Source organism: Trichosurus vulpecula, chromosome 1, assembly GCF_011100635.1.
Source record: "Trichosurus vulpecula isolate mTriVul1 chromosome 1, mTriVul1.pri, whole genome shotgun sequence".
Taxonomy (NCBI): Eukaryota; Metazoa; Chordata; class Mammalia; order Diprotodontia; family Phalangeridae; genus Trichosurus; species Trichosurus vulpecula.
The window spans coordinates 100,393,338-100,421,100 of NC_050573.1; the positions used below are offsets into that span (position 1 = coordinate 100,393,338).

At 37.1% G+C, this 27,763-nt stretch overlaps 1 protein-coding gene across 1 annotated transcript in view; it reads left to right on the forward strand.

Annotated features, from left to right (window-relative positions):
* ZFAT (zinc finger and AT-hook domain containing) overlaps window positions 1-27,763 on the forward strand; it is a 304,336-nt gene that overhangs the window by 166,002 nt on the left and 110,571 nt on the right. Inside the window, exons 10-11 of the mRNA XM_036741178.1 lie at window positions 816-989; window positions 25,807-25,895. Of these exons, the coding sequence (XP_036597073.1) occupies window positions 816-989; window positions 25,807-25,895 (263 nt within the window). The remainder of the gene's footprint in view (window positions 1-815; window positions 990-25,806; window positions 25,896-27,763) is intronic.

Genomic DNA, 27,763 nt, shown 5'->3' on the forward strand with positions numbered 1-27,763 from the left:
TTCCATCTTTGGAGTGTGCCATTTTGAAATCTAAGCTTATCAGGGAGCTTTCAATAGAGTCTTCTATGCATCCCTGTTTTCTTATTCATTAGAATCATTTTATGTCAAGATCTTTTTCTTGCGAGCCTTCCTTTCACCTAGCCTCACCAAACCTCAAATCATGGTCAATGACTATTTTCTCATTCATTTTCTTATTTGCATGTTAGTCTGCACATTCTAATTCATACAATTTCAAGAAAGGCCCTTGAGTCTTAGCCTTCTTTGTTCAAATGCTGTGGATTAATTAAGTTAGTTGAATGGGAACATGCAGAAAGGAAAAATCTTAAGATGCCATTGACAACAGCATGACTAATGTTGCTTCAGTACTTCTGAAATAACTGGGATTTCATCTTTGATGTCCCCACCCTCACATTCCTCACTTATGTGTCTCCCTCAATGTTTTAATAAGTTAACTGTAGCCAACATAATTCATCACCTGATTATGCTTTGTCTCTGGTGTTGAGCTTCTCCAAACTTAGCTAGTTTGTTCTTGGCTGATGGACATATGGCAAGCACATAATAAATGCTTGCTGACTGGCTGATTTATTGTTGATGAAGTTTTTCCCTCTTGAAAGGATCTGTTAGACTTTCTTTGTGGCCAAAGTCTTTGAGAGCCCAGATGCCATCAGAAGAAGTTGGTGGTGGTGGTAGGGGTTTCTGTTACTCTCCCAGGCATTTTCAGAATAGCCTTAGTCTGTTATTCTTACTTGCTCTTCGTTTCTCAGAACAATAATTTTAAAAAGATATTCTGCCTCTTTTTCTTTCCTTTTGGATAGGTGTGAAACCATTCAAATGTTCACTATGTGAGTATGCCACTCGCAGCAAGAGTAACCTAAAGGCTCATATGAACAGGCACAGCACTGAGAAGACACATCTGTGTGATATGTGTGGCAAGAAATTCAAGTCAAAAGGCACACTGAAAAGCCATAAGCTCCTGCACACTGCTGATGGTGAGTAGCATACCCCCTACAGTGCTTCAGTCCCTTGTTCAGGTGCCCGTCCTGGTGTCAGTCCATCACCCTTGGGCTTGATGGACTTAAAGAGGAAGGAAGCACCCTCAAGAAACTGGGCACGTGGTAGTTCTGATATACTTGTATGTTCTCGTTTACATTTTTTTATTGATTCCTTTGATATCCCTGATCTTTTGTTCTTCCAGATGAATTTTGCTATTATTTTTTCTAGCTCTGTAAAATAATTTTTCGCTAGTTTTATTGGTGTGGAACTGAATAAACAGATCAATTAGGTAGAATTGTTAGTTTTATTATATTGGCTCGGCCTACTCATGAGCATTAATATTTTTCCAGTTGTTTAGATTTGACTTTAATTGTGTGAAAAGTGTTTTGTAATTCTGTTTATATAGTTCCTGGTTTGTCTTGTCAGGTACACTCCCAAGTATTTTATGTTATCTACAGTTATTTTAAATGACATTAAAAGTTCTCTCTTAGCTCCTTGATTTGGTGTCCTTCAGCCAGCCTAGAATGAGAGGGCTTTAATGTTTTAGGAAATTGCGCTGAGATCAGACCTTGACAATGTGTAAGTCATTAGCATGTGCTTTTTTATTCCTCTCATTGTCACTGCTGCTAGGGCCAGAGCTAAGGCAATGCATTCCTGTGCCCCCAGCGAAGTTGAGAAGTGTGCCATCCTACTTTGAATTTACATCTTTTCTGTTACTGTCCAGTGGAAGCTTCAAGCCTTTGCTGTGAGCACATGCCCCTTGATTTACCTCAAAATGCATCCATGGGTGAAACAGAGCTTGGAAATTTTTTTTTTTAGCAGTAACAGCAACATTAAAGAAATAACATCTATCTAGCCCTCTAAGGTTTGCAAAGTGCTATGTGCATTTATAAAAAGTCCTATTTAAATCCTAGGGCAAATGCTTACTTGGTCTACCCTAGTCCTGACCCTGGCTGATGCTCATTTTAAAGTTACAAAAAAAATTTTATACACACATTTTTACCTTGATTTCACAGATAGTTGTTATAGTAGATAGAGTACCAGGCTTGTAGTCAGCAAGACCTGAGTTCAAATCCTCTTCTAAACATTTCCTGTTTGACCCTGGGCAAGTCACTTAACCCCTATTTGCCTCAGTCCCCTCATCAGTAAAATGAGGATAATAATAGCAACTACCTCCCAGCATTGTTGTGAAGATCAAATGAAATAATAATTGTGAAGTGCTCAGCGCAGTGCCTGGCATATAGGAGCTACAGAAATATTAGCTGTTATTAGCTGCTGTTATCTGTCTATATGTGTATGCATACATACAAACATTCACTCACAGGAAAGATCATTGGAATATGGAATGGATGAATATCAAAAAGAGGGACAGATGACTTATAAAGGAAGATATATTCTTTAAAAACTTCTCATTGTGCTTTTTATTTCCCAGATTTAGTCCTTCTTTAAGTGCTATCTTCTTCAATTTGAACTGCCTCTAGAGAAATCAGAATAGAAATTTCCAAAAAATAAGATTTGTAAATACATCTTATCATTATTGTCTTAACACACTATTGATTAGGCCAATAGCATTACTTAAAAATCAAAAAGAAAATATTTTTAGAAGTTAACTTTTCATTTTAAAACTGAATGTTATATGGTGTTTGTTCTAGGAGCTAGGAATGAAAAATGTAGAATGAAAAAACATTTATTAAGTGGAGTTTTCACTATATGCCAAGCAATATACTAAGTACTGGACATACAAAAGGAAAAAAAATACTAATCCCTGCACTCAAGGAGCTCTAATTGGAAGAGACAACACATACGAGAGAATTGAACTGGGAGTGGTGGTGTGAGATCAGGGCTCCTTAGCATGCACTCTCAGGTCAGATGAAAAGTCAATTTAAGTCAACAAGCAGTTATTGAGTATATTCTATGTGTGAGGCAGCATGCTAAGTGCTAGGTAAAAATCAATGGGGGAAAAGAACAACAGCCCCTGTTAGCAGGGAATTCTCAGCCTAATGGGGGGAGACAATGGGGTTTTGGAGTGCATAGTAGCAAGTCAGATGGTGAGGCCTGGAGAACTTCAGGATGCATTGGCAGAACAGATGGTATGTTCTGGCGATTATCCCTCTAACTGGAAGAACTCCAAGTTGGCACTCAGCCTATCGAAATGTGAACATCCATAGAACCCTTTCTGTCTAGGCACCTTGTTGAAGAAAGAGTGAGGGGACGGCAGTGGAGAACATTACCCTTCCCACAGTTCTAATTTGGCTGTCCCATGGATTCTGGGCTTATTGGGGGTGATTAGGGATCAGGTAAAGGGAAAATAAGGGGGGAGGATGCTTCCCTGTCGGTTTCTGCCCTGTGGTGTCTTATGGCCTCCCCGTGGAATTTGAGAAAGGTACAAAAACTGATAAGACACTGTCCTTGTCCTCAGGTAACTTAGAATTACAGTTATAGGACTGAAGACTTTGAAGGCTTCATCACAGACCATCCAGCCTAACATATGTATGAAGAAGAATCCTTTCTGTAGCATATTCAACAAGTAGTTATCTAGTCTTTTCTTGAAGACTTCCAGTAAGAAGATCTTTCTAATCTCACTCCATTTTTTAAATTCTCTCATTGTTCTGAAGTTTTTCCTTTCATCAAGCCTAGATTTAATTTTTGGTAGCTTCCACCCATTGATTCTCGTTTTGAACCTTGGGGGCAAGGAGAACAAGTGTAATCCATCTTCTGTGTGACAGCCTTTAAAATACTTAAAGATCCTGTTCCCTCCAAGTCTTCTCTTCAAGAAACCAGATATCCTCATCTTGATGACTCTGAGGCTGGTGCTTTTTCACACTATATCACAATTCATGTCATTTGGATACAGTGCAGTTCATTTCAACTAGTATCTATTGGCAATCTGATGGCAAAGTTTTTCTCTTATTGCTAAACTGGGCATTGGTTAGGGTTCTTTTATATCTATTACCCATGCTTTCTGGGATTATTGGAAGAGAGGCAAGCCCCATAAGTTTTATGTATTTCCCTCTGTAAGAAAGAATGAAATATGGTAGATTTCCTAAAATCTAGTTAGTCTGGGTTTTAGTTATCTAAAAACTGAAAATGAAAGTCCACAGAATTTGTAAACTGTATTGTTATACAATAGGCTTTATGCATAACTCTCAACATGGAATGGAGCTCCTTTAGTGATTCTGAAGATTATATCTCAAAAGTCTTTAGTATTTTTATTGTGCTTCACATTTAAAGCCATAGCCTGGCTCCAACTTGCTTTTCTCACGTTTATACATTACTCTCTTTCATGAACTATATGGTCCCACTAGACTTGCTGTTTTTCAAAAAGCCTTGCCATCTGATCCTTCAGTCAGGTTGTTTTCCCTTGCCTAGCATGTACTCCCTCTTCCTCTTCTCTCAGGATCCCTAGTTTCCTTAAAAGTTCAGCTCAAGTGCTTCCTCCTACATGACTGACTCAAAAAAGCATTTATTAAGTGTTTACGATGTGCCAAACACTGTACCAAGTTCTGGAGATACAAAGAAAATGAGTGATACAGTCTGTGTTCTCAGTGTGTTCATGTTCTTGTTGGGAGAGACAAAAAAGTTCATCTGGAGGAAAGCTAAAAAGGTTGTAAGTCCAATAGGAGCAATTCTGGGGCAAATGGCAAGGTCCAGGAAAAAAAATTCTCATCCCCAAAGTCCTTGACAGTATCAAATGGTTCAGTGGTTATGGTTTTGTCAATAGAAATGAACAAAGAATTAAATGACCTTTATTTCTACTAACTGCTAGTGTCTTCCTGCCAAAAATTATTTTTTTATTTAGTTTGTAAAGGTTTTTTAGTTACTTATGTGTATGTGTTGTCTCCACTCACAGAATATAAGATTCTTGAAGGACAACTGTTTGGTTTTTGCGTTTGTATCACCAGTGCCTAACACAATAGGCATTTAATAAATGATTGATAATTGAATTATTAAGTTTTCACAACAGACAGTGATTAGGAGGAAGGCTTCAGGAGGAAAAACAGCCTTTGATTATCGTAAATATGTATTCACAAGATATATCTGCCTCTAGAATAGCATGTGTAATGTGGCTATATTTAATAGTGAGAATGTTGGACTTTGGGGCCGATCCTACATGCCTGATGCCTGATTCAATATGCTATATTTTATTTTAAATCCGTCAGATTGAAGTAGTGCTGTACCTACCAGAAATAAACTTGTATTTACCATGACAGTGGCAATGACCATGCTATTGACACACCTGACTTTCTGTCATCCCAGAATCTTGGACTTTAGAGACGGAAGAGGCTTTCATTTCATAGCTGAGAAAATTAATGCACTGAGAAGTGAAGTGATTTTGCCAAGTCACATGGTGAGGTAGAGAGAACATGAGGACTAGAATCCTGGTCGCTTGAATCTCTGCTACAATTCCACTTTCTGAAAGAATCATTTCCTGGTCTCCCCTTAATGTCAGTGCCTCCCATCTGAGATTATTTCCTATTTATCGTTTATGTATCTTGGTTTTTTTTTTGTTGTTGTCTTTTTATTATCTCCACCTTTAGAAGGTAAGCTCCTTGAGAGTAAGGGCTGTTTCTTACCCTTTTGTTCTCAACACTTAGCATAGTACCTGGCATATAGTAGATGCTTAACAAATGCTCGTTGACTGACTGAATCTCAGCCCAGCATACTTTCCTGTAATATCATGCTCTGTCCTGGAAACCTGATAATACAAGCTCACAGCTGTGCCATACAATTGTAGACCTGAGTTTTGTCTTACTTCAGAGGGTTCTGGGCTGAAAGCCCAGAGATCAAAGCTCCCAACTCCCCTGATGACTTAGTATGCAGTTTTAAATAAGCCATATGCTTTTGACCTTACATTCTGGTCTGTGAAATGAGGATATTATTTGTTTTCTGGGAATGCCATGAAAGTCTATTAGAAAATGTTAATAAAATGCATTGAATTCCTTGGGGAAACAAGGCTGTACTGATGAAGATATTAAGTCAGTGCTCCTGCGCAAATATGGAAGCACCTTTTTTTTTAAAAAAAACCTCCATGTAAATTATCTCTTCATTGCATTTATAATGAATGTATCTCTTTCAGCTATAGGAGGTCAACCAGCCTTCCTGTAAACTCTCTGGAATCTATCTTCCAACCTGTTCATTCAATTGAAACCACTCCCTTCAACATTACCAATGATCTTGTATTTGTCAGATCTGATGGCCCCTTCTCCATCCTCCTTATCTACCTTTCTGCAGCATTTGACACTATTAACCACCATCTTCTCTAAAATATTTTCTCTTCTTTGTGTTTCTAAGACACTGTTTTCACTTGGTTCTCCTCCTACATGTCTCCTTCCTAGTCTCTTTTTTATGATTTATCATAATGTCATATCTACTGACTGTGGATATCTCTCAGGTCTCTATTTTGGACTCTCCTCTCTTTTCTGTCTACACTGTCTCATATGGCAATCTAACAGGTTTGAATATCATCTCTCCTCTGTGGTTAGGTCCCACATTACCAGTTTCATACTGGATATATCCTAGGCATCTCAAAATCAGTATGCCATTATTTTCCCCCTCACACTATATCTTATCCAAATTTCCCCATTAATGTTGAGGGTGTTACCATTCTCAGGAAATGATAAAGATTTTCTAGTGACTTCAAGCTTACCATGAAAGAAAAGACTCATTTTTTCAATGTTAATATTATATTGATATTGCTGTGTGGCTTTGGGATATAGAACATTACTGCTGAAGAACTAAAAATGGTGATCACACTAAAGGTGGGTATGCTCAGTCAGAATCCTATAACCAAGGAACTCCAAAGAAACATAGGGGTAAAATACATCATTAAAGAGTTTTTTGTTGGAGAGAGAAGATGAACTGCTCATGTGGCAAGAGGAAGGGATGATGGGTAGACAACCAGATTTCACTGGTACCTTTACTTTGGGCTGATCCCCTGTGGCAAACTTTTTGGATGGAATGGACAACAGTTCCACAGGGAGGACAAGCATGGATGTGTTACGATTGGCATTATTAGAGGGTATGATAATGTGTGGAACAAAGACTAAACCCAAAATTAAACTCAGAGGCTTCTCAAGTAGAAAGTAGAAATGGATTTTATTACAATCCCATGGGAAAGGGATGTCTCTGAACCAATAGACAATCGGTAGGGAGAGGTGGCACCCAGAGGGCAGAACTTGAACTTTATACCCTAACTTAAACAACCCCCTCACCACTGGCCTTTTACTCTCATTGGTGGAGTTTAGGCTTACCATCTAAACGCAGAAATCTACTACCCCAGGTACGAGTTAGCCAATGCCAAACTCTTAAAGACACTTTTTTCCTTATTTGGCAAGCACACGGTTCAGGTGATTTTTGTAACTCGAAACTTAGGCCTGGCTGTCAATCAGAAGCCCTGAGCCATGTCAAAAGGTCCCCACCCCCATTCATCCCACTTAACTCACAGAAAAACTGAGATCCAAATTCCATGAGAGGGCTTCACCATCCCACTCAATCCCTCTCATTTGTTCATTGAAGGCCTCTCACATCAGTCTTGGTACATCTGAATTCTTCCCCTTAACTATTACCCCTTTAAGTAAATAAGGGAAGGATTGATGGATGCATTGACAAATCAAAGGGGCCCTTTAAGATTCAAAAAGTCTTTTCCTCTACAACTGTCTGGCAGGGAACATCGTCCATGAAATCCTCTGGTCCTTGGTATTCGTTCCAGCCATCTCCCACACAGCATCTCAGCATCTTTTCCTCTTATCTTCTTGTAGGAACCAGCTTTCTGTCCATTCTCCTACAAAAGTCACCTTAGCACAATTTTAAACTACCATTTCTAATCCTTATACCCTAATCATTTTACATTTTGAAAATTGGAACTTTGACCAATTGTCCTGTTTAAGAAATTCACATCAGAACCCAGTTTTTGTATTTTATATTAGCGCATTATTAATTTCCTCACCAGGAGGATGAGATGTCACTAAGGAATTAACAACAGGCTCCAGTACATACATAAATACATTAAATAACCAATTTTTAACACAGTACATATAACATTGTAAACTTTTAGTCATACCACGTTTCTTTGATGTCATCTACAAAATGAACCACAGGCCATTCTTCTTTTGACATTACTCATTGTAACAAAACTTTAGACAAGCTTGATATTTACTAAACAACATTCTCACAAACCCTTGACTTAATTGTCTCCATATGATTACCAAGAATTAAAAGACCCTAACTTATACAGGAACACAAGTTCCAGTCCTGTGGTATTACAGGAAAAAAATACTACTGTTCTTAGAATCCTTTTAAACAAAGAGAACATCTTAAGGTGAGACTTAAGCAGTTTGCATAAATTTCTGCACATGTTCTAGTTCTAGATAAAAATATTAGATTTCCCGGTAAAATAACACAAAAGAGCTCATATCTTTTACTGACTACTTGCTCTGATCACAAAGATTTGCTATATAAGGAAAAAAAGCAGGGACATGTGACATACCAAATATGACAGGATAAAACATCCTTGGCTTTGTTTAAATTCAGATATAGTTACAGTTTTTCAGTTATGCAGTATCTGTTTCCATAGCTAAACTCAGGAATAGTCAGGTGGGAAAACATTCCTTTCCAAAGGAACACAATGAGGAAACTGATCCAGGAGGATTCCATCCTAGATTGAGGCTAAGATTGTCCCCTCGGCTTTTACCCAAATACAGACCTCCACCTGTTAACAGTACAGGGTCACATTCCCTCTAAGTAGCTTATCTTGTGGCATGTCTCTCAGATACGGATTTAATGCAGACAATTATACCCAAATTTAAATTCAAAACAAAATTAGTTATGGTCCCAAGTGCCTTTTGCCTTAAACAGCAAGTCTCACTAATCATAGCTTAGAGCTATATACAGTTGCTTCTACTCTCATGGAGTTGTAATAAGCAATAAAGATGTGCTAGAACTCACATACATAAGAGATTCTATTTAACATCTTTCCTTCTCAAATTTAAACTTGTCCTGGTGTAAAAGCCAGTCATTAGAATCCTTTCAATGTATTGTACATAAACTTGTGACTTCTCAGCAAGCTAAGTTCATTATTTAGGGCCTACATAAATCAAACAAGTTCTTTTCCTAGGGCTGATGACCTTGCCTGTACAGATAGTTTCTAGGGGCTTTGGCAATTTGCAAAATAGGGAGAATTAACATGGATCACAGGAAGGGGTTAATAGAAAAACCTTGGGCCTGTTTGATATCCTTTGCCCTTTCGCTGAGCACACTTATTCAAGGTCCATCCAAAGTCACAACAAACCTAGGAATGAAACTTAAATAAAATTTAAAAATTTACAGTAGGTTTGGACATAGTCATCAATATCAAATTGGTGCAGCAGATTAGCTTACAAATAGAACTTTTGTAGACCTTGTATAAATCATGCAAAGGATTTTACAAAATATTTCTTCATAAAAATATTTCCCTTTCTCAGAAAGAGCTTATACTTTATTCTGATATTATTATTAATTCCTAAGTAGTAAACAGTTATTTAATTTGATCACAAAAACCTCTTCCACATAATTGAAAAGAAAACTAAACTTACTTTTGTAAATCCTTGATTTAAGCAAAAACCCCAATACCTTAGTTAACAATCTCACAAGTATCATAAACGATAGCAAAACAATTTTAACTGAAAATTACCTTTAAATAAAGACAAAACTTGGAAATTTTATGATTTCTTAAATTACAATTCTTAACCTAATAACATTTAGATTATGAGAGAAATTGCTTTTCTGACAACACAGATGATACAGTTATTTACCAAGTTATGTAACAAGGAAAATTTTAGAAATACAGCAATACCATAAACAATTATCATCTATTTAAACTTTAAAACCAAAATCAATTAATTACCATTCCGGTGGCTTTACCTTAGTCAGATGTGTTCCCAGATTGCCTTATACTGAGAATCATTCATCTCAACACCATTAACATAAATCTCATATTGAAGAAAATCCACATAGAGTTAATGAATATGAAGCAATTATATTTAACTTAAAAACAGTTTACATTCAAATAGAATTTATTTTATCCCAGTCTTTGTGCTAAGCACCTTTATAATCATGAGATCTTTGTAATATCTGTGGGAATGAATTCCACCAGCATTCCCTTACTGAACAATAAACTAAAGGAAATAAAATTTTCTTGCGACTATATAGTTAATAAATTTTTTAATGCCAAATAACAATATGCACTTTTTAAAAAAATTATTTAGATATACATTTTTAAGTTCCAATCACATTATTCTTGGGGAAGTTTTACAAACAGTTTGGAATGACCTATTATAAAGTAGCATCACTAGTTTTATGCTATTTTCTATCTTTTAGTTTCAACAGAATTCAGTTCTGGCTCACAATGGTCACTCAAGTTTTACAATGTAGGAGAATTTTACTACAATTTAGCTATGCCTTCCCCCTTTTTCTTTTCCCAGGTCGGGGAGGGTAACTCAAATTCCCTACCATTATTCTCTTCCCTTATCTGATCTGGGATGAGAGGAGTTTTTAGCTGCTCTAATTTTCATTGCAACCCTGGCTTGGTCAGAGACAGGACAGCAGAGTGAGAGATCTTAATGATTCTAACTTTTACTCAGGTAAACTTTACTTTTGTGTTCATGCCTAAAAATATCCTTTTGTTTTCAAATTAGGAGCAACACATTTCACTTAAGTCTGGTGGAAAAAGGTTCCTGCTTTCTTTCTTATCTCTCTTCACATTCCAAATTTGGCCAGAATTGGAATGGAGGGAGAAAGAAAGAGCATTGTTTTTTCCAACAACTTTCCAAAAGTTTCCAAACCTTTTTAAGAAAATGACTAGAATATAACTATCAATTTTCAAATCAAGCTCCATAACTTTTCTGTCCTCTAAAATACTTCCTCATATTCTCTCAAACATACTTAAATCATCTGCAGGTAGATCCAGAACAACTTTCTAGTCATGAGGGTCTTGGATAACTCCCATTTATCCCTGAGCCTTCTATCTGCCTTTCATATTTCCAGTCAAACCTTTATTTATCTTTCCAAATCTTTCAAGTCCATTATTCAGCTTTCCTTTACATTTCAACCATAGGACAAGGTAGCTCATAAGTTAGTACTTTTTACTGACATAACTGTCTGTACTGGAATCCCATTCCAGCTTAAATGAAGCAAAGAAGTTAATGACTAACCCCACAGGTTGATGATTTATGTCCTCGTTTCACAAGCTTACTTATTCTTCCTCAATTATACTCATTCTGGAGAAAAGGGACACTTCAGGAATTAAATCTTATATACATATGACATTAATTTAGCAATTGATTGTCTTACAAATGAAAGTTTAGTAGGCCTTCTAAAAATCATGAAAAAAATGTTTTTCTTTTAAAAGTGTTTCTCCTTTTAAACAGTTTTAAAATTTATCCTGATGTTGAGAAATAATCACTAAACTTTTCTGAAGAAAATTTAGCTGAAAACCTCTAAAATGATAGCTTTCCTTTTCACCTTTAAGCAAAAAGTAAACCTTTAAAATTGAGATTCATTATAACTAAGTTGGTGTAAAATATCTTTAAGTAACATAAATTCCCAAAGTATTATAACAAACAAATTTCCTAGTTATTGCAGAATTCCTTAGATAGCACAATGTTTCTTAGTCCAAAAGATGTTGTAATGGAATCTCACATTGGTAACAGTAGGAAACTGATCACATTTTTATCATACCCTTTTTAAAAGACCAGTTCATATATATAACAAAATTTAGACCTCACAGGGTCTCTCAAATTTTACAGCCTAAGAGAACTCTAAACTACAATTTAGAAATAAGATGATTTCAATTACATTTTCAGATTATCACATATAAAATTATTGATCATATTACTTCTGGTATTTCTATATTAATACATATATACATATGTATATATATATATATATATATATATATATATATATAACATATATTAATATCTTAATACCTTAAATATTAGTTTGGCCAAGATAAAGTGCCTAAGGAGTTTGAGGGAGCTGTGTTCACTTCCCTTCCAAGTGAAAAACCTTTGGACTCTTTTAAAAAGTCCTCGAGTCTAAAGTATTTTAGTTTCCTTTCCGTTTGTTTGCCTCAGATAATTTGAGAAAGGATTTTTCTCATTTACTAAAGAGTCTAAGAATTATACAAATCAATCCCTGATTGACCCACCCACAGTCTTCCAATATGGGGTGCGAGGGAGGGGGGCCCAAGAGCACATGGCAGCTAAGAGCAGCACATGGATTCAATGCCACTTGGTCTCAAGCCTTGCCCACCCCCCACTCAAATACTTTCAATCTCTCTTTCCCCATCTTGACCCACACTGCCTCAAACATTTCAAATAAATGAAAAAAAGTATTGTATGTACTAAGCTTCTCTTTCCCAGCTGCTCTTACTTTGAAACAATTTAATCACATTCTAAACAGCTCACTGAATCTCCAAAGCCATCATCCCATCATCATACAGAAGATCCCCTTTACTTCTGCAGTTTTGAAACACTTCGCTTGATGTTAGATACACTGAGTCAATTCAAACACAGATTTCTTTTTCTCTCTTTATCAGCCCTCTCTTCCTCTGGGCTGGCAGCTTTGACTCTGATTCCTCATCACTTCTAAAATCTGTAGGCTTTTTACAATCCATCTTCTAGTCTAGTATTCCAACCTGGCCAAGGGTTGGAACAAAAAAAATATTAATAACATAAAACATTTTCTTAAACACACATTCAAGACATTGCACATGAACAATTTAGAATTTGAATTCAGATCCATCCCAAGCCAAAGGGCTGAGAATGCCGCCAAACTCCCAAATCCCTTTTCCCTGGGTCAACCCACCAGTGCTTTTCCTCAAAGCACCAGGAGAAATTCATTCTCCCCACCTAGGTCAGATATTTTAAGAGCCCTTTTCCCCATTCCAAGCAAATCTTATTTCTCAACTTGGAGCGAATCCAGGCATGACAAAGTGGGACTCCCCCCACCTTGCTCAGGCACCTGAGTCTATGGCCATTTTCCTTTCTACTTTGGCAGTTCATCCCAATCTTTAAGCCCACTCTCGAGAATATCAAATGATTTTTTTTTGTACTGGCTATTTCAGACTGTTCCTCCATGATTCTGTCCTATCACAGACTTTAAATTTAACTGAAGAGTAGTCAGAGACCTACTAATTTCACAACTGCCTTTATTTCTGCCGTCTCCCATTCGGGCCAGAGGCGAGTCACCTTATCTCTGCCATCCCTCATTCCGGCAGAGCTCAAAAGGAGAGGTTGCCCTCCCCCTACAGTCACCTGGGTGGTGCTCACCCAGCCCTGACCTATCTCTGCTGTCTCCCATTTGGGCTAGAGTAGCCGAGAACTTACAGGGTTCACTTACCTCTGGGCTATATGCGTACAACTTGCATGACTGATTCAGTTCCATGTGCTGCCTTCAGCACCAAGTGCACTTTTCACCTTCACTGCTGGCCCAGCTTTGCTAGCACTCTCTGGAGTTCTTATTGCCCTACTTCCATTTCCACTTTCTCTGAGTTCCTCTCTTCAAGATCTTTATCCAGCCAGAATGAATCCCCCTCACTGGAGCCCAAGGGTCCAGAGAACTTCCAGTGGGTACCCTGCCCAAGGGTCGCAGTGGGGTGGTCTCCTCCTAAGCAGGAAATAAATCTCAATAGGACCCCCAAACTGTGTGGGACAAAGACTAAACCCAAAATTAAACTCAGAGGCTTCTCAAGAAGAAAGTAGAAATGGATAGACAATCGGTAGGGAGAGGTGGCGCTCAGAGGGCAGAACTTGGTCTTTATACCCTAACTTAAACAACCCTCTCCACCACTGGCCTTTTACTGTCATTGGTAGAGTTCAGGCTTACAATCTAAATGCAGAAATCTATTACCCCAGGTACAATTTAGCCAATGCCAAACTCTTAAAGATACTTTTTTCCTTATTTGGTGAGGACACAGTTCAGGTGACTTGAAACTTAGGCGTAGCTGTCAATCAGAAGCCCTGAGCCATGCTGAAAGGTCCCCACTCCCATTCATCCCACTTAACTCACAGAAAAACTGAGATCTAAATTCCATGAGAGGGCTTCACCATCCCACTCAATAAGAATAATAGAATAATATCATTCATCTCAGCAAGGCCAGTTTTTCCTTAAAAGATATTGAAATCTGCCTTGAGACTTAATTGGTATAGGGTACTTAGGCTTGATTAATTTTATTATAATAATAAATATAGTTTCCTGGTGGCTTAAGTAGAAAAGGCTGGTCCAGATGGAATCAGGAGCTCCTCCCTCTCGTTTGACTGACAAACCACTTGGCCAGTACGATGGCAGGGAAGCTTCGCATGGCCTACTTAGTGCTGTATCCTTGTTGAATATCCTTTCCATGCTATTATTAAGCAAACTTCCTTTTGTTATTTGCTAGAAGATTTACAGGGGTCTCTTTTCATTCCCTGTTCTCAATTTGAGCACCAGTCCTGGCTTGAATAAGCTATCAGAAGGAACTTGGAAGTGGATGAAATCATATATCCCTTGAATATGTTAGTTTTTCATTCCTCATTGGGCGTTAATAACCACAGGATTACCAAATAAGATTATATATGTTATTATCTTTCAAGGAATCTTAAATAATTTTGTTATATGTTTTATGTATTTTATAATGTAGAATTTATTATATCAGATACCTTATTAGAAGCCAATCTTTAAGCCAGTATTTTTGCTCTATTGAATCAACAAAAGTTTTTTTAGAGATGCATAGTTAACAAACAGTGATTACAGTAAAATCTTTATATCCTCAGATGTAGTGATGTTTTATATCTTACTTCCATATAGAAAAACTGGTAAAACATAAATGTTGAAAATGCAGGGCTTTGCTTTAATAATAACAGCTAGCATTTATACAGGGCTTTAAGGTTTGCAGAGCCATTTAACATTATTATCTCATTTGATTTCACAACAACCCTGTGAGATAGGTGCTGTTGTTATCCTCATTTTACAGATGAGGATACTGAGGCAGACAGAGTTTAGGTACTTGCCTAGGGCCACACGTCTAGGAAGTATCTGAGGCTAGATTTGAGCCTAGCCTTCCTGACTGCCAAGTCCAGACCTCAACCCATTCTTCTACTTAGTTTTCCTTTTATGGGTAACTTTAATCCTGTATTATTTAAACAAATTAATGAAAATAAAAAATGAGAAATGGAAATGACAAAGACACAGAATAAGAATTCTCTCCAGAAATTTGAACAGTGCAAATTAATTGCCACATCAAGAAAACCAAAAGAGCCCATAGAGCCCCTTAGTCAGGAAACATCTGATTTATTATCCAAATGGAAAGAGATGGTTACCGATGAACTTACTGGGTTAAATATAAACTCATCTCTAAAATCTACCAGATGAGGATGGTAGAAGATCATGAATAGTATTGTCTCATAAAGCAGAGAGGAACAGTGAAGAATATAACCTATCTAAAGAAAGCTTGACAAAATATCCAACCAAGAAAAGTCATCCCGCAAGATCACCCCAAGGGCATTCAGGGATGAAAAGGAAAGGAGGATTACCAACAGAAGAAAAGCGGGAAAAGATTTTCAGAAACCATTTCAACAGACTTTTTTTTTTCTATCAAGGATAGAGGAACCAACATACTTGGATCCTAACACCACAGTCCCTGAAGTGCAGAAAAAGTAGCAGGACTGAATCAAGTATTTAGAGAAGAGATCTGTGCTGGAGGCAATATAATTTTATGGTCTTTGGGGAACAACATATACAAGGTATCTGAAGGAGGGAAATATAGTGAAAGAATCATGGCCTGAATTAGCTGACTTTTGCAAGCTGAAAAGGCACTGAATGTGATCCTGGCAAAGCCTCGTTGACTTTGGGGAGGCTTATAACCAATGGTGGCCCTCAAATGGGGAATTATTTTGGTCATGGCTCCTCATGAAACTGTATAGTAAGGACTATGATCAGCATTGATGGAAGGAAGCTTTCTATTCATGGGATCCCAGATCTTTAAGTATTGAAGTAATCAGCCAGGAAGTACTTTTACTTTGCCTGACATTTAATGAAAGGCTAAAAATAGTTTTGAGTTCCAGAGTCCCATTCCCCCTCCCATCCCCAGTGGTTATAAGAACCCATAGTGTAGTAGTCAGGCTTAAATGAATCAGGGCTACTTACTGTGTAATCAAAATAAGAATTCTCTAATCATAAAATAAAAGCTCTTTTAAGTTCAGTACCCTTAGTTCTTTCGGTTCCTTCCTACTCCTCTCACCACATACTGGAGTCTAGGGGAAATTTTCTTGCAAAATTTACAAAGAGGAATTATTCAGTCTTCAAGCATGCTGGAACAGGCGGTAATTAGGCAAGTGGAGAGTTGAATATGGTAATTGAATTTGAGTGGAGGAAGTGCCTTTTTCTGTATTCTCTCATAATGAGAGATCCTATGGCTAAATGTAGAATGAAATGTCATCCAATAAAGCGTAAAAGAAGAGCTCCAATTATTTTCTCCCATATAAAGGTAAATCAGCATATACTTTAGTGACACTTCATTTATCAGGAAAATGCAAATGTGAATACTTGTTCAGACATCTTCAGACATTTTCTAGCTTCCTGACCCTGGCCAAGTCCCTTAACATCTCTCTGTCTCAGTGTCTTTATTTGTAAAATGGGCATAATAGCAACAACTACTTCACAGGGTTATTTTGAGGATCAAGTAAGATAATATATGTAAAAATCTTTTACAGGCTTTAAAATGATATGTAAATGTTAGCAGTTATCCATAGGTCACTCATCCAGCAATCTCAGCTGTCTCATACACTATACGTGAGGGAAAAAGGCTTCTGAGTAGCCAAAAGATAGGCCTCAAATCTATGCATTAAAGCTTATTCAGTATACTTATAAGAAAGCCTCTTAGTTTTTTCAGGATCCCTTTATTGCTTTATTTTAGACAATTCTATAAAGTTTGTTTATCCAGTGAACCAGGACACAGAAGAACTAGGCCATGGACCAGTGTCGAGGTGGATAGGAGACTGTCTAGCCCAACTCGCTCGCTTAGCATCTTTCACATATATTTCCAGCCACATGGCAACACAGGGAGGATATTGGTGTTAAAGACACAGACTTTTGTGATGTAATAAACTTAGAATCACTGAAGACCACGGGTAGTTTCCTGAAAGTGCTCAATGCTGTTATCCTCTGGCTACTCAATTTTTGACTCCCCCTTTTTACTCATCTGTAAAGAGAAAGTATGGCATTATGGAAGGAGAGTTGAATTATTTCTAATTCTGCTTATAATAAGTGCATTTTGACTTTTGACTAACTGGCCTGTTTAACTTTTACCAGGGACAGCTATGTGGCTCAGTGGTTAAAGTGCTAGGCTTAGAGACAGAAAAACTCATCTTCCTGAGTTCAAATCTGGTCTCAGACACTTACTAGCTTTGTGACCCTCGTCAAGTGATATAACACTGTTTACCTTAGTTTCCACATCTTTAAAATGAGCTGGAGAATGAAATGGTAAAGCACTCTAGTATCTTTGCTTGATGAGGAGTTGAACACAACTGAAACAACTCAACAGTAACAACTAACTTTGGCCAAAGTCATTTGATGTCCCTAAGACTTAAGTTTCCTCATCTTTAAAGTGATAGTGTAGAACTAGAAGGTCTTTGAGGGCCCCTCTAGATTGAAATCTCATGCATCTGGCTTTAAGCCTAATTCAATAGGTGGCCCATTAAGCTGAATGCCATACAGTGGGTCATATATATTTTTTCCTGATTTTTTAAACATTTTTATTTAAAGTTTTGAGTTCCAAATTCTATCCCTCTTTCCCCCTCCCCCATCCCTGAGGTGACAAGCAGTCAGATATAGGTTACACATGTGCAATTATGTAAAGCATTTCCATATTAATCAAATTCACTTTGTATTTGCAGTATGAATGGTTAGAACAATCAGACCAATATATCTTTTGTGTCATTGTGGACTTTACTGAGGAGGTTCCATAGTGTCCATAGTATCATAGAACTCAAAGCAAATGATACAATGTTATCTGTGATTAAGAACATTTGGAGAACCTAGTCACTGTTAGGAAATCCTCCTTTTGTTGGAATTGTGCAAGACATCTCCCAAGTGCAAATGGACAACTTGTGCAAGCATATATTTACCTATTATACATATCATTTGATTCAACACTTAGTGGATTGTTGAACAGAATTAATAGTGGTTTGTCAGAGATGTGTGAAGATTTATTGGTTTTACAAAGCTAGTATATCATTTCTATTATTACATCATTATGATTATAATTAGTGTTGGCTCAAATACATAGATTTTTCTATACAAATGCTAGTCTATTTAAAAAACTTTGGTGGATTGCCTTAGTTGCCTTATTTTTTAAGGAATCATAGTTTTAGTTATTAAGTCTGTACTCTTCCTCTAGGATTCACATTACAAACTAAAAGTGCACATATACATACGTACACAAACCTATGACTTGTGTATTCGACATAATATTAAGTAAACTTATGTATAAAACATCTTTGAGGAGAGACTTTAAAACTGCATTTTGATCTACCAAGTGGAATGCTTTTGTTAAATCAATATAAAATAGACATAACAGGTTCTTCTATTCTCTACCTCTCTCAATCAATACTGTGACCTCAAAGATGTGGTCTGCCATAGAAAATCATTGGCAAAGCCTGCTTGTTCCCTTCTCTTGTTCACCTCAGGGACACATCTAATATATTCCTGAACCATTTTCTTAAAGATTTTATAGAGATGAAGAAGTAACCATAAGGGTTGGTAGTTGCTCTTGTCTTCTTGCTCACCTATCTGGGGGAGGAAGGGCAGGGCTGAGATGAAGCACTGCCCCGCTTTTCCATTGTTTTCCAGTCTTCCCTTCTTTGACATATCTTGAAAATTGATCCCTGGATATCTTTAAAATTGTGTCCTCTGTCATAGATTTCTTCTTGCATTTGTTTAGGTTCTGCCATGCTCCTTGACTTTGTCTTCTTAAATATAATGCCACTTCTTCCCATGTGGCATCAGGATGAGGTAGTCTTAGAGTCCAAATACCGTGGATGGTTCCATTATCATTGCTGATGAAAATAAATCTCTATTAAAAAGGCCACTATTTCTGTTAAATTTCATGTGTATTTGTTGTCCTCCCAGATTAATCTGTATGTATTCTTAGGATGAGCTGCCTAACATAACTCTGAAGGTTTTTTCCTACTAAAATGCCTTTTATTATTTTGTGAAGTGATATTGCTGTGGCCTTCAAGTATCCTCCACCATACTATTTTGCAGATAAGCTTGTATTCTGAGTCAGTGTTGCCCTTAGCTCTCATGTCCCTCTGGTTGGCAAGATTATGGCTGAGGTGGTTTCTAGGAATTTTCAGACTCCTCTGTTTGGCTTCGAATTGGGCTCAACTTCTCTAAGAAATTATGACAGAGCCAATGTCTTTACTTTTGTTTCTTGTCTCATTTTTTTTTCCTGAGTCTGCAGCTTAATTAAACAGATTGAGTTGGAGATGTGGTAAACCCATTAAATGTCTTCCTCTCACTGTTATCATTTCTTCTAATTTGTTTTTACTTTGCTTAGTAATGTGATTGCTAACTAGACAGCCAATTCATAAATGATTGTTATTTTTCTGCCCTGTTGTTTCTTGTCTATTAGAATATAGTAGATTTTCCTTTTAATTTTTGTGATTTCATTTGGAGCGCATCGTGTTCCGCACCTTAATTTTATTTTTTTGCTAATAATATCAATGAGGACACTGGCATGAAGCATCTGAGTAGTTAACATGCCATTAGAACCTTTCATTTAATAATAATGATAATAGTAATAGCCAACATTTTATAGTGCTTACTATGGGCCAGGTTTATTTACTGTCTTTATCATTTGGCCTGTTTCAGAGATTTTTTATGATTATTATCTCATTTAATCTTCATAACAATCCTGGGAGGGAGGTGCTACTATTATCTTCATTTTATAGATGAGGAAACTGAAGCAAATAGGGTTAAGTGACTTGTTCAGGGTCAATCAGTTAATCAATCAAACATTTATTAAGCACTGCTATGTGCCAGACACTATGTTAAACACACAGTTATTAAGTCTCTATGGGTGGATTTGAACTTAGGTCTGATTGATTCCAGGTATGGCATTCTATTCACTTCAAAGTAGCTTTTGCCTCGTCTCCGATAGGGTGACTTTTTGTATTAAAGTCATCAGGTATCAAAGTATACATTGACTTAGTGATGAATATCTTGTTGGGGTCATTATGGAATTTCTCTGCTTCTTCAGCAAAATGTTAATGCATTTGTTTTCATCACCTGTATGGTGGTTATTTCTGTATGCTCATTTTGAGCACTGAAAGGTGTGATGAATACATGTCACACTGATCATTTCTCACGTCCTCTCAGTGTACAATGAAATCAGTTCTGCCAACTTCTTTCTTTGCCTCTCCAAGGGGTGCCTAGAGCCCTCCCTTCCATGTTGCTGTACCTTCACGAAATTAGTGTTTATAGAGATGTATCCAGTTCAGTTCTGCTAGTGTTGTCTCAGCTCCCTCGTCACTGGGCAGAAATGTTTGTAGATGGTTAGAAGACCAAGTGATTTCTAGCACATTCTGTCCCCTTTCTTACTGCTCATATATAGTGACTGTGAAAGGAGAAGCAAGCCACACATAACTGAGGCCGTTTTGCATTTTTATGTGTTTCCTTGGTCAGAATTGGCCAAAAAAGTCTTCATCGATAGCCTTCTGAGGAGGTACCTCTCCATTCTTAGCTACAGATAGTGGGACACCAGGCCTGCTCTTAAAGTCTTTCTAGTTTGGTAGAAGCTATCAACGTTTATAGTTTACTGACATAGCTTTTGGGATCTTGGGGTTTGCAGGATTTCTAATTACTGTATCTTTTACAGTAAGTGGAATTTGAAGCTTGCCAATGTTAGCAACATCCCTGTGTCCCTCCGAAACAGGCAAAATGATAAAAACAAGTCAAGAAATTTAAGAAGTGCTGCTACACATTCTGTTCCTCTTGTATCTTCCTTATTGTCTTGTTTGTATCCTTGTTCATTATTGGAAAATTTAAGCATTTCCTACTCAGCTACTCGCCATTTGGTATCATTCTAACCTCTGGCCAATAAAATTATTCAATATCATCCATTTCCCTGAGGAAATTACAAAAAAAATGGTAGTTCCAAATTATTACTTTTTATGATTAGCACTGAGTCAGATTTTCATCATTTTAATTAGATAACAAAAGATCTTGTGTCAGGCTCTTTCCTAACTCTCCTTTATAGGAGCTGCCAGTAGCTTTGTAAAAGTGTTGGCAATTTTTATTGAAGAGATTCAGAGTCAAGGAGAAATGGCTTTTTGCTAGTATGTAACATCCGAAATCTTTATATTCCCCTTTTCATACAAAGCTTGTCAGAGCTCTTAGCAAACTCACAATGGTAGACTCTTGATCTTCAGTGAGATAATTAGTTTTCTCCACTTTATGACACTTCTTTAGCACATGTTCTTTTGCTGTTCCATCAGAATGACATTATAGTAAATGACAAAATGTTTTTTGACTGACTTCTTTTCCCAGGATCACGTTTTACTATGAAGATGGCAAGCATGAATAATTACAAATTAGTTGACATAAGTTACCATTACTAATATCAACATTTTCATTAGCTTGTTTAAGAACATTCATTACTTATTTATGTAAATAATAAGCTTCTTGAGGGCATGGATTGTTTGTTTTTCTTTTTTGTATCATTAGTGCCTAGCACAGTGCCCATCACTTTAGAAATGCTTATTGAATTTTGAGTGGCATTGATGCTATACGTATGAAGGCAAGACACGTGTAACTCAGTGAAGGCGGAGACTGGGTCTCATAAATTTTGCATTTTCCTGTTACGTAGCTTAGTTTTCAGAATCCAGAAGGCACTTAATAATTGTTTGTGAAAAGGTACCATAAATATGAAGAAAACTATGCATTTGTATAGATGAAGGAAGTTGCACAAAAATGAAAAAGTTAAGTTTTTTCTCAAAAAATTTAATGTTATGCTTTCCAAGTGATATTTTTCATTGGTAAATGGTAAATGCTCATTAAAATTTAGTTTATGTTCTTGGCCAAGTATCAAACTACAATTTGTCACCTTGCATGGTAATTGTAACTGGACAATTGAAATACATTTATTTACTTTAATTATTACATTGAATGAAAGCTTAAAAAACATTTTGAAATACATTTTTATGCCAACTATTTAATAGGATGAGTTTTGTTTTATTTGCCTTGCACAAGACCTAGCTTACATGGATATTCATTTCAGAAAGTTTGGAACCTTGTAGTATGATTTGAAAATAGAGTTTTCAATTCATTTTGATTTTCCATTTACTGAAGAGTATCAGAACTTGAAAACAGCATTATGGAACATTCTGATAGCTTTTAAAAAGGAGAATGTCTTGCCTGGGAGATACTATGAATATTCTGTATGAAATTCTGTTTCTTAATACTTTGGGCAAATGGAGTCATTCCAATCCTGGGCCAAATTAATTTTGCTTATTACAAATGGGTATTCAAATCCCCAAGAGTTTCTAGTAAGTACTGTATAATCTAACTTAACAAGTATTTGTTGAGCTCCTTCTATATTTCACACACTACGGTAGGCACAGATAACCAAAGACAAAAAACAAAATAGCAAGTAAGTATGAGGTATAGAATTGAGGAGATTTCCCCATTTTCCTAAATTACTTCAGTAAAGTGTAAGCCAAGGTCATTTGCCAAAAGGAAGGGGAGAGGAGGGTGTGTTTGACTTGTGGACAGAAGAGAATGTTCTGAGTAGTTACTATGGACAGCACAGTAGGAAGTCAGTGAGTCAGGTAAGAGTGAAAATATTGTCATGTACTAGTAAGGAAGCAGTTGAAATTACATAGTATGAATTTGTAGTCTATCCTAGTCAGCCTAGTGGATCAAAGCAGCATTCCAGTATGACTTCTTTTGGTGTAGCATTCTTAGTATCATAGATGTAAAGCTGCAGGTGATTGAGTCATCTAGCATGGGCAGATTTCTCCAAGAGTTTAACTGACGAGTATAGAGATATAAGATGGCAGGTGGAGGAGATGGTTGGATTAAGTGAGGTTTTTTGTTTTGTTTTGGGAAGACATGGGTGCATTTGTAGGCAGTAGGGAAGGAGCCAATACATAAGGAAAGATCGAAGATTCAAGAGAGAGTGGGAATGATAGAGTGGTCAGTATACTGGATAAGACGGGGGGATGAGATCAAGGGGGCACGTGGAGGGATTTGTTCTGTCAAGGAAACAGAAGAGAAGGAGAAGGCAAGAGGTCTGAATGATGTGGAATGAAAAGTAGAGAAGAGGGAACTCTCAGTGAATGGCTACAAATTTTTTCGGTGAAATATGAGGTAAGGTCCTTAACTGAAAGAGTTGGGAGAAGCAGTGCTGTGGAGGCTTGAGAAGAGATGAGAATGTTTGGAGCAGACATTATGTTGAAGGGGATAGAAACTTGATTGGGGTTGATTACCTGCCTTAGGGAGCACCCTTTTGAGTTTATATTAGATGAATTTCTCTTGTAACTAGTCAACACTGTTTTATTGCTTGTCCAGCTTTGTTTAATGGTACATAAATTTGAGTGAAAGAATCAGATGTTGGGAGTAATCCAAGGTTAGGGTTTGGCAAGATGTGTTCAGCTCTAGGGCAACAGGACAAGGGATTTATTTGTTTCTAGAGGGCAGTATAGAGTTGAATTGATTTACCAAGTGGTTGAGATAGGGAAGAAAGTGCAGTGTGACCAGTGCAGGGGTGATGGCCTTTGAAAGAACCAAGGCATAGGTTGTTGTTTGTCAGGGTAAGGAATCTTCACAGGCTTAGGGGGTCAAAGGCAAAGGAAAATCTAAAGTGATAAAATATTATGATCAGAAAAAGGAATTTTGGAGTTCATGATCATGGAGTTCTGGATTATAGCGGTATAAAATTGGTGAGTGATGATGAAACCTTTGTGTAATTGGGGGTACAGTGAAGATCAGATTGCAGGTGTCAAAAATGTGGCATGTGAGCCAGCTGTAATACTCCTAGATACAACCTGAATCAGATTAAAATGTAATTGGCAAATATTTAACACAATAAATAAAATACCATAGAATATAGATAATGTTAATACATGGTTTTCTAAGTCAATATGCACCCATAGGGATCTTTAAAAGGGTTTAGTGGCCCCTGTTTGTATTTGAGTTTGATACCACTGGTTTAGATCATAAGATTTAGAGGTTGATGACCTAAGCAGCAAGGGTGTTTGTAACATGTAAACTGAAGTCCCCAAGTATAAGGTCAGGGTATAAGAGTGGAAAGGAAAATTGTGAGCCAAGTCCTGAACTCTGAAAAAATGAAGAATGACCTAGGGATTGTTAGATAATGGTCACCAGAATCTGGATAGAATAATATATACATACATATATATGTGCATATATATTTACATATATGTATATGTGTGTGTATGTATGTATTTGAACTTCTGAATAAGAGTGACTTCTGAGTGAAATGGTAGATAGACAACCAGAAAGGGGCAAAGAAAATGACTCCTCATTTCTCTGGCAGGATATGTCAGAGTGCCTGAGAAGATGCATTTTGTATTGGTGAGGGTAGCCAAGGAGATTGTGTTTTGGGGGGCAGCTTCCCCCCAAATTCCAGTGCTTTTCAGCTTCCATGTGAGTGTTGTTTCCCACCATTAGATTGTGAGCTGCTTTCAGGACAAAAGCTTTATGTGTATTCTCAGAGCTTAGCAGAATGCTAGCAAAATCCAATCCAGTCCAATCCAATATACATTGTATGTGGAGAATGTTGGAGCCTGGAATGTTAGAACTGGAGTAGAATTTTGAAGTTATCTAATCAAATCTCATTTTACGGAGAAGGAATTAAGACAAGAGATTGAACCAAGGCCACCTATATCTTATTGTTACACCCTTAGGACAAATGAGGATTTCAGGGTTCTCCACTTCTACCTGGTTTCTCCTCTTCCAAGAACTAGGTTGAGGTGGAATGTGAATTGCTTCTGATGTTCAGGTCCTAAGCGTTCCCTCACTTAAAGGAAGCCAGTTCTTACTCTGGGAGTAGCTTTGCCAAACTTTTTCGTTCTCAGCTGGGCAAATGTGCACTTAATTGAATTGCTTCAAAGCAGCTGTGACATTGAAACTTTGTCCCGACTCTTCTGAAGCAAAAAATGATGCATATCCAATATATTAATCATGCCATTATGAGTAACATTGCTAATGTTATTAGTAACATTAATTTCACAACTTGTATATTTAACATAGTAGAGGACTTTGTTTTCTTGTTTGTCTCAATTCACCTGTACATTCCCAGAAGCCAAATTTCTTGGGACTTTCTTTAATAGAAAGAGAGAGTATGCTGGGCTGGCTAAAGACCTAGAACTAGGCGAGAAGGCCTGCCACTTGTTAGCTATGGTACTTACTCTTGGGTAATTCACCTAACTGTCTGAGTCTCAGTTTCCCTAAAATAAGATGACAAGCCTAGATCATGTTCAATATAATGTGTGGCAAAGTGCTTTGTAAACTGTAACATGCAGTATTACCTACATGTAGGGTATCATCATCCTCGGGGCCTGTTCAGTTTACAGTATTGTAGATGATCTCTAAGGTGCCCTCCTTCTTTTAGTCCATGTAGAGTTCTTTAACCCTGTTTATGCCACTAGAACCCGCTGGGGCTAAAACAGCTTCTCCTGCTGAGCATGGCTCCCCTGTGCTCTGCACGGCTGATGTTATTGGTACAAGCTGTGGATAAGCTCTGACTCACTTACTCTGATACTGTCATTTCAGGTAAACAGTTTAAGTGCACGGTGTGTGACTACACAGCTGCTCAGAAGCCACAGCTCCTACGCCACATGGAACAGCATGCCTCCTTTAAGGTGAGAAGATGCAGCAGATCAGAAAGAATCCTTAGAATGGAATTGGTGCTCACATTTCACAGAGTGTATTTTTCAAATTTAGGTGCAGATGCTTCTTTTCATTTACTTATTTGTACAACAGGGCCAGGTTTCATCCATCATAACAGCAGCACCTGGAATTGAAGGCCTATCTCTCTTTAAGCTGTTTTCATTCCAAAGACATAGTCTTTTTAGTATGGTTCGAGAAGAAAAATCTGTACTGCTCATAGTCTGTTAAAAAAAACCCCAACAACAATATCAGATTCTATCACTTAATGTAGCTATTTATATTTATTTAATTTATTTGTTTGTTACATACTTTCAATGTCTGTATTATTATTGATTGTTTTAAACTGTTAAACATCTTAGTGGTTAGGGATTGTGTCCGATGAATTTATACAGCACAGAAGCTGGCCCTGTGCCATGTACAAATGGGTATTTCAGACACACTGCTATTGATGATAATGGTGACATGTAACAATGAGAAATGAGATGTCAAGCATGACTGTAAGAGGCAGGGTTGTGAACAGTCCTAGGCTCTACAATAACAACTTCAGCCACAAACCAAAGGATAGCTATAAGCAGAAAGAAGTATTAATCCTACATCAATCATTTCACCTTATTCTAATCCTTAGATAGCAATCACTAATCTTATGGGGAAAACCACCATATTGTGTTAAGAAGGATCACACCTATTACTCTTTTAAGTTCTTTTCATATATCTGTGTAATATATTTTAGAGAGGAAACCTATATACATATATTTTATATTTGGATATATGTATGTGTGTATGTATATGCATATACACACACATATATAGATAACATCTATATATGTGCTTTATAAGCTTGAGCAAGAGGCATACAATCTATTGTAATATGTGCCTGTTTGCAGTGTTCTTAAATATATTGGTATTTTTTGCATATTTAAGCCATAAAATGTATAAATGTTTCTGCATTGGTAACATTTCTCCACTCAGTGCCTTATTGTGGTGTGGAAGTGGCCCTAGGTTCTGAAAGGTTCTATTAGTGGAGCATAGGTTATGGAATATTCTGCCTAGTTGGAAAGTCTTTGAGTATTGGCTTGGCAAAGGACTGTGTGTGTAATATGAGTATCTGCCTAGCTATACATTTGGAAATGCCTAGCAGTAGGGTAGCTAAAATAGGATAATACCATTTAATAAAAGTGGACCTTGTTTATCAGTTAGTTAATAAACATTTATTAAGCATTTATTACATAGACTCCATGTACTGTGCTAGGCACTGGGCATACAAAAAGAGGCAGGGATAGTCCCTGCCCTCAAGGAGCTCACAATCTAATGGGAGAGACGACATGCAAATAAATATGAACAAACAAGCAATATATTTAGAAAAATGGGAAATAATTAAAAGAAGAAAGGGAACCTTGCTTCTGACCATATTTTATGGCCATGTTACTATTATTTTTCAGCTCTTTCAGCTCTTTATCACTTTTTTTTCATTACAATGCAAACAATAAGGACTGAGTTAGAACATCAGCTCAATGAAAGAGGAATAAATTACCTAGTGGTCAGAGAGGGTGCAGAAAAAAGAGAGTGAATGAGAGAAAGAAGGAGAGATAGAGAAGAAGGGAGAGAATGAGAAATGGTTGTGGAGAGGGAGGATGTTCTAGATACGGAGGTGGAAAGCAGGGGAAAGAAAAAGAGGGAAGGAGCAGGGAGTGGAACTCAGGTCCTCACTCCCTGCAACAGCCTTTGTTCAGTTTTTTCCATTATAGCTAGTCTTTCTACCCTGACATTCTCATCTAATAGCCTTTACTTCCCTTCCTAATCCCTGACTTCTCTTAGTGCATTTTAAGGTGTTGAGGGAAGA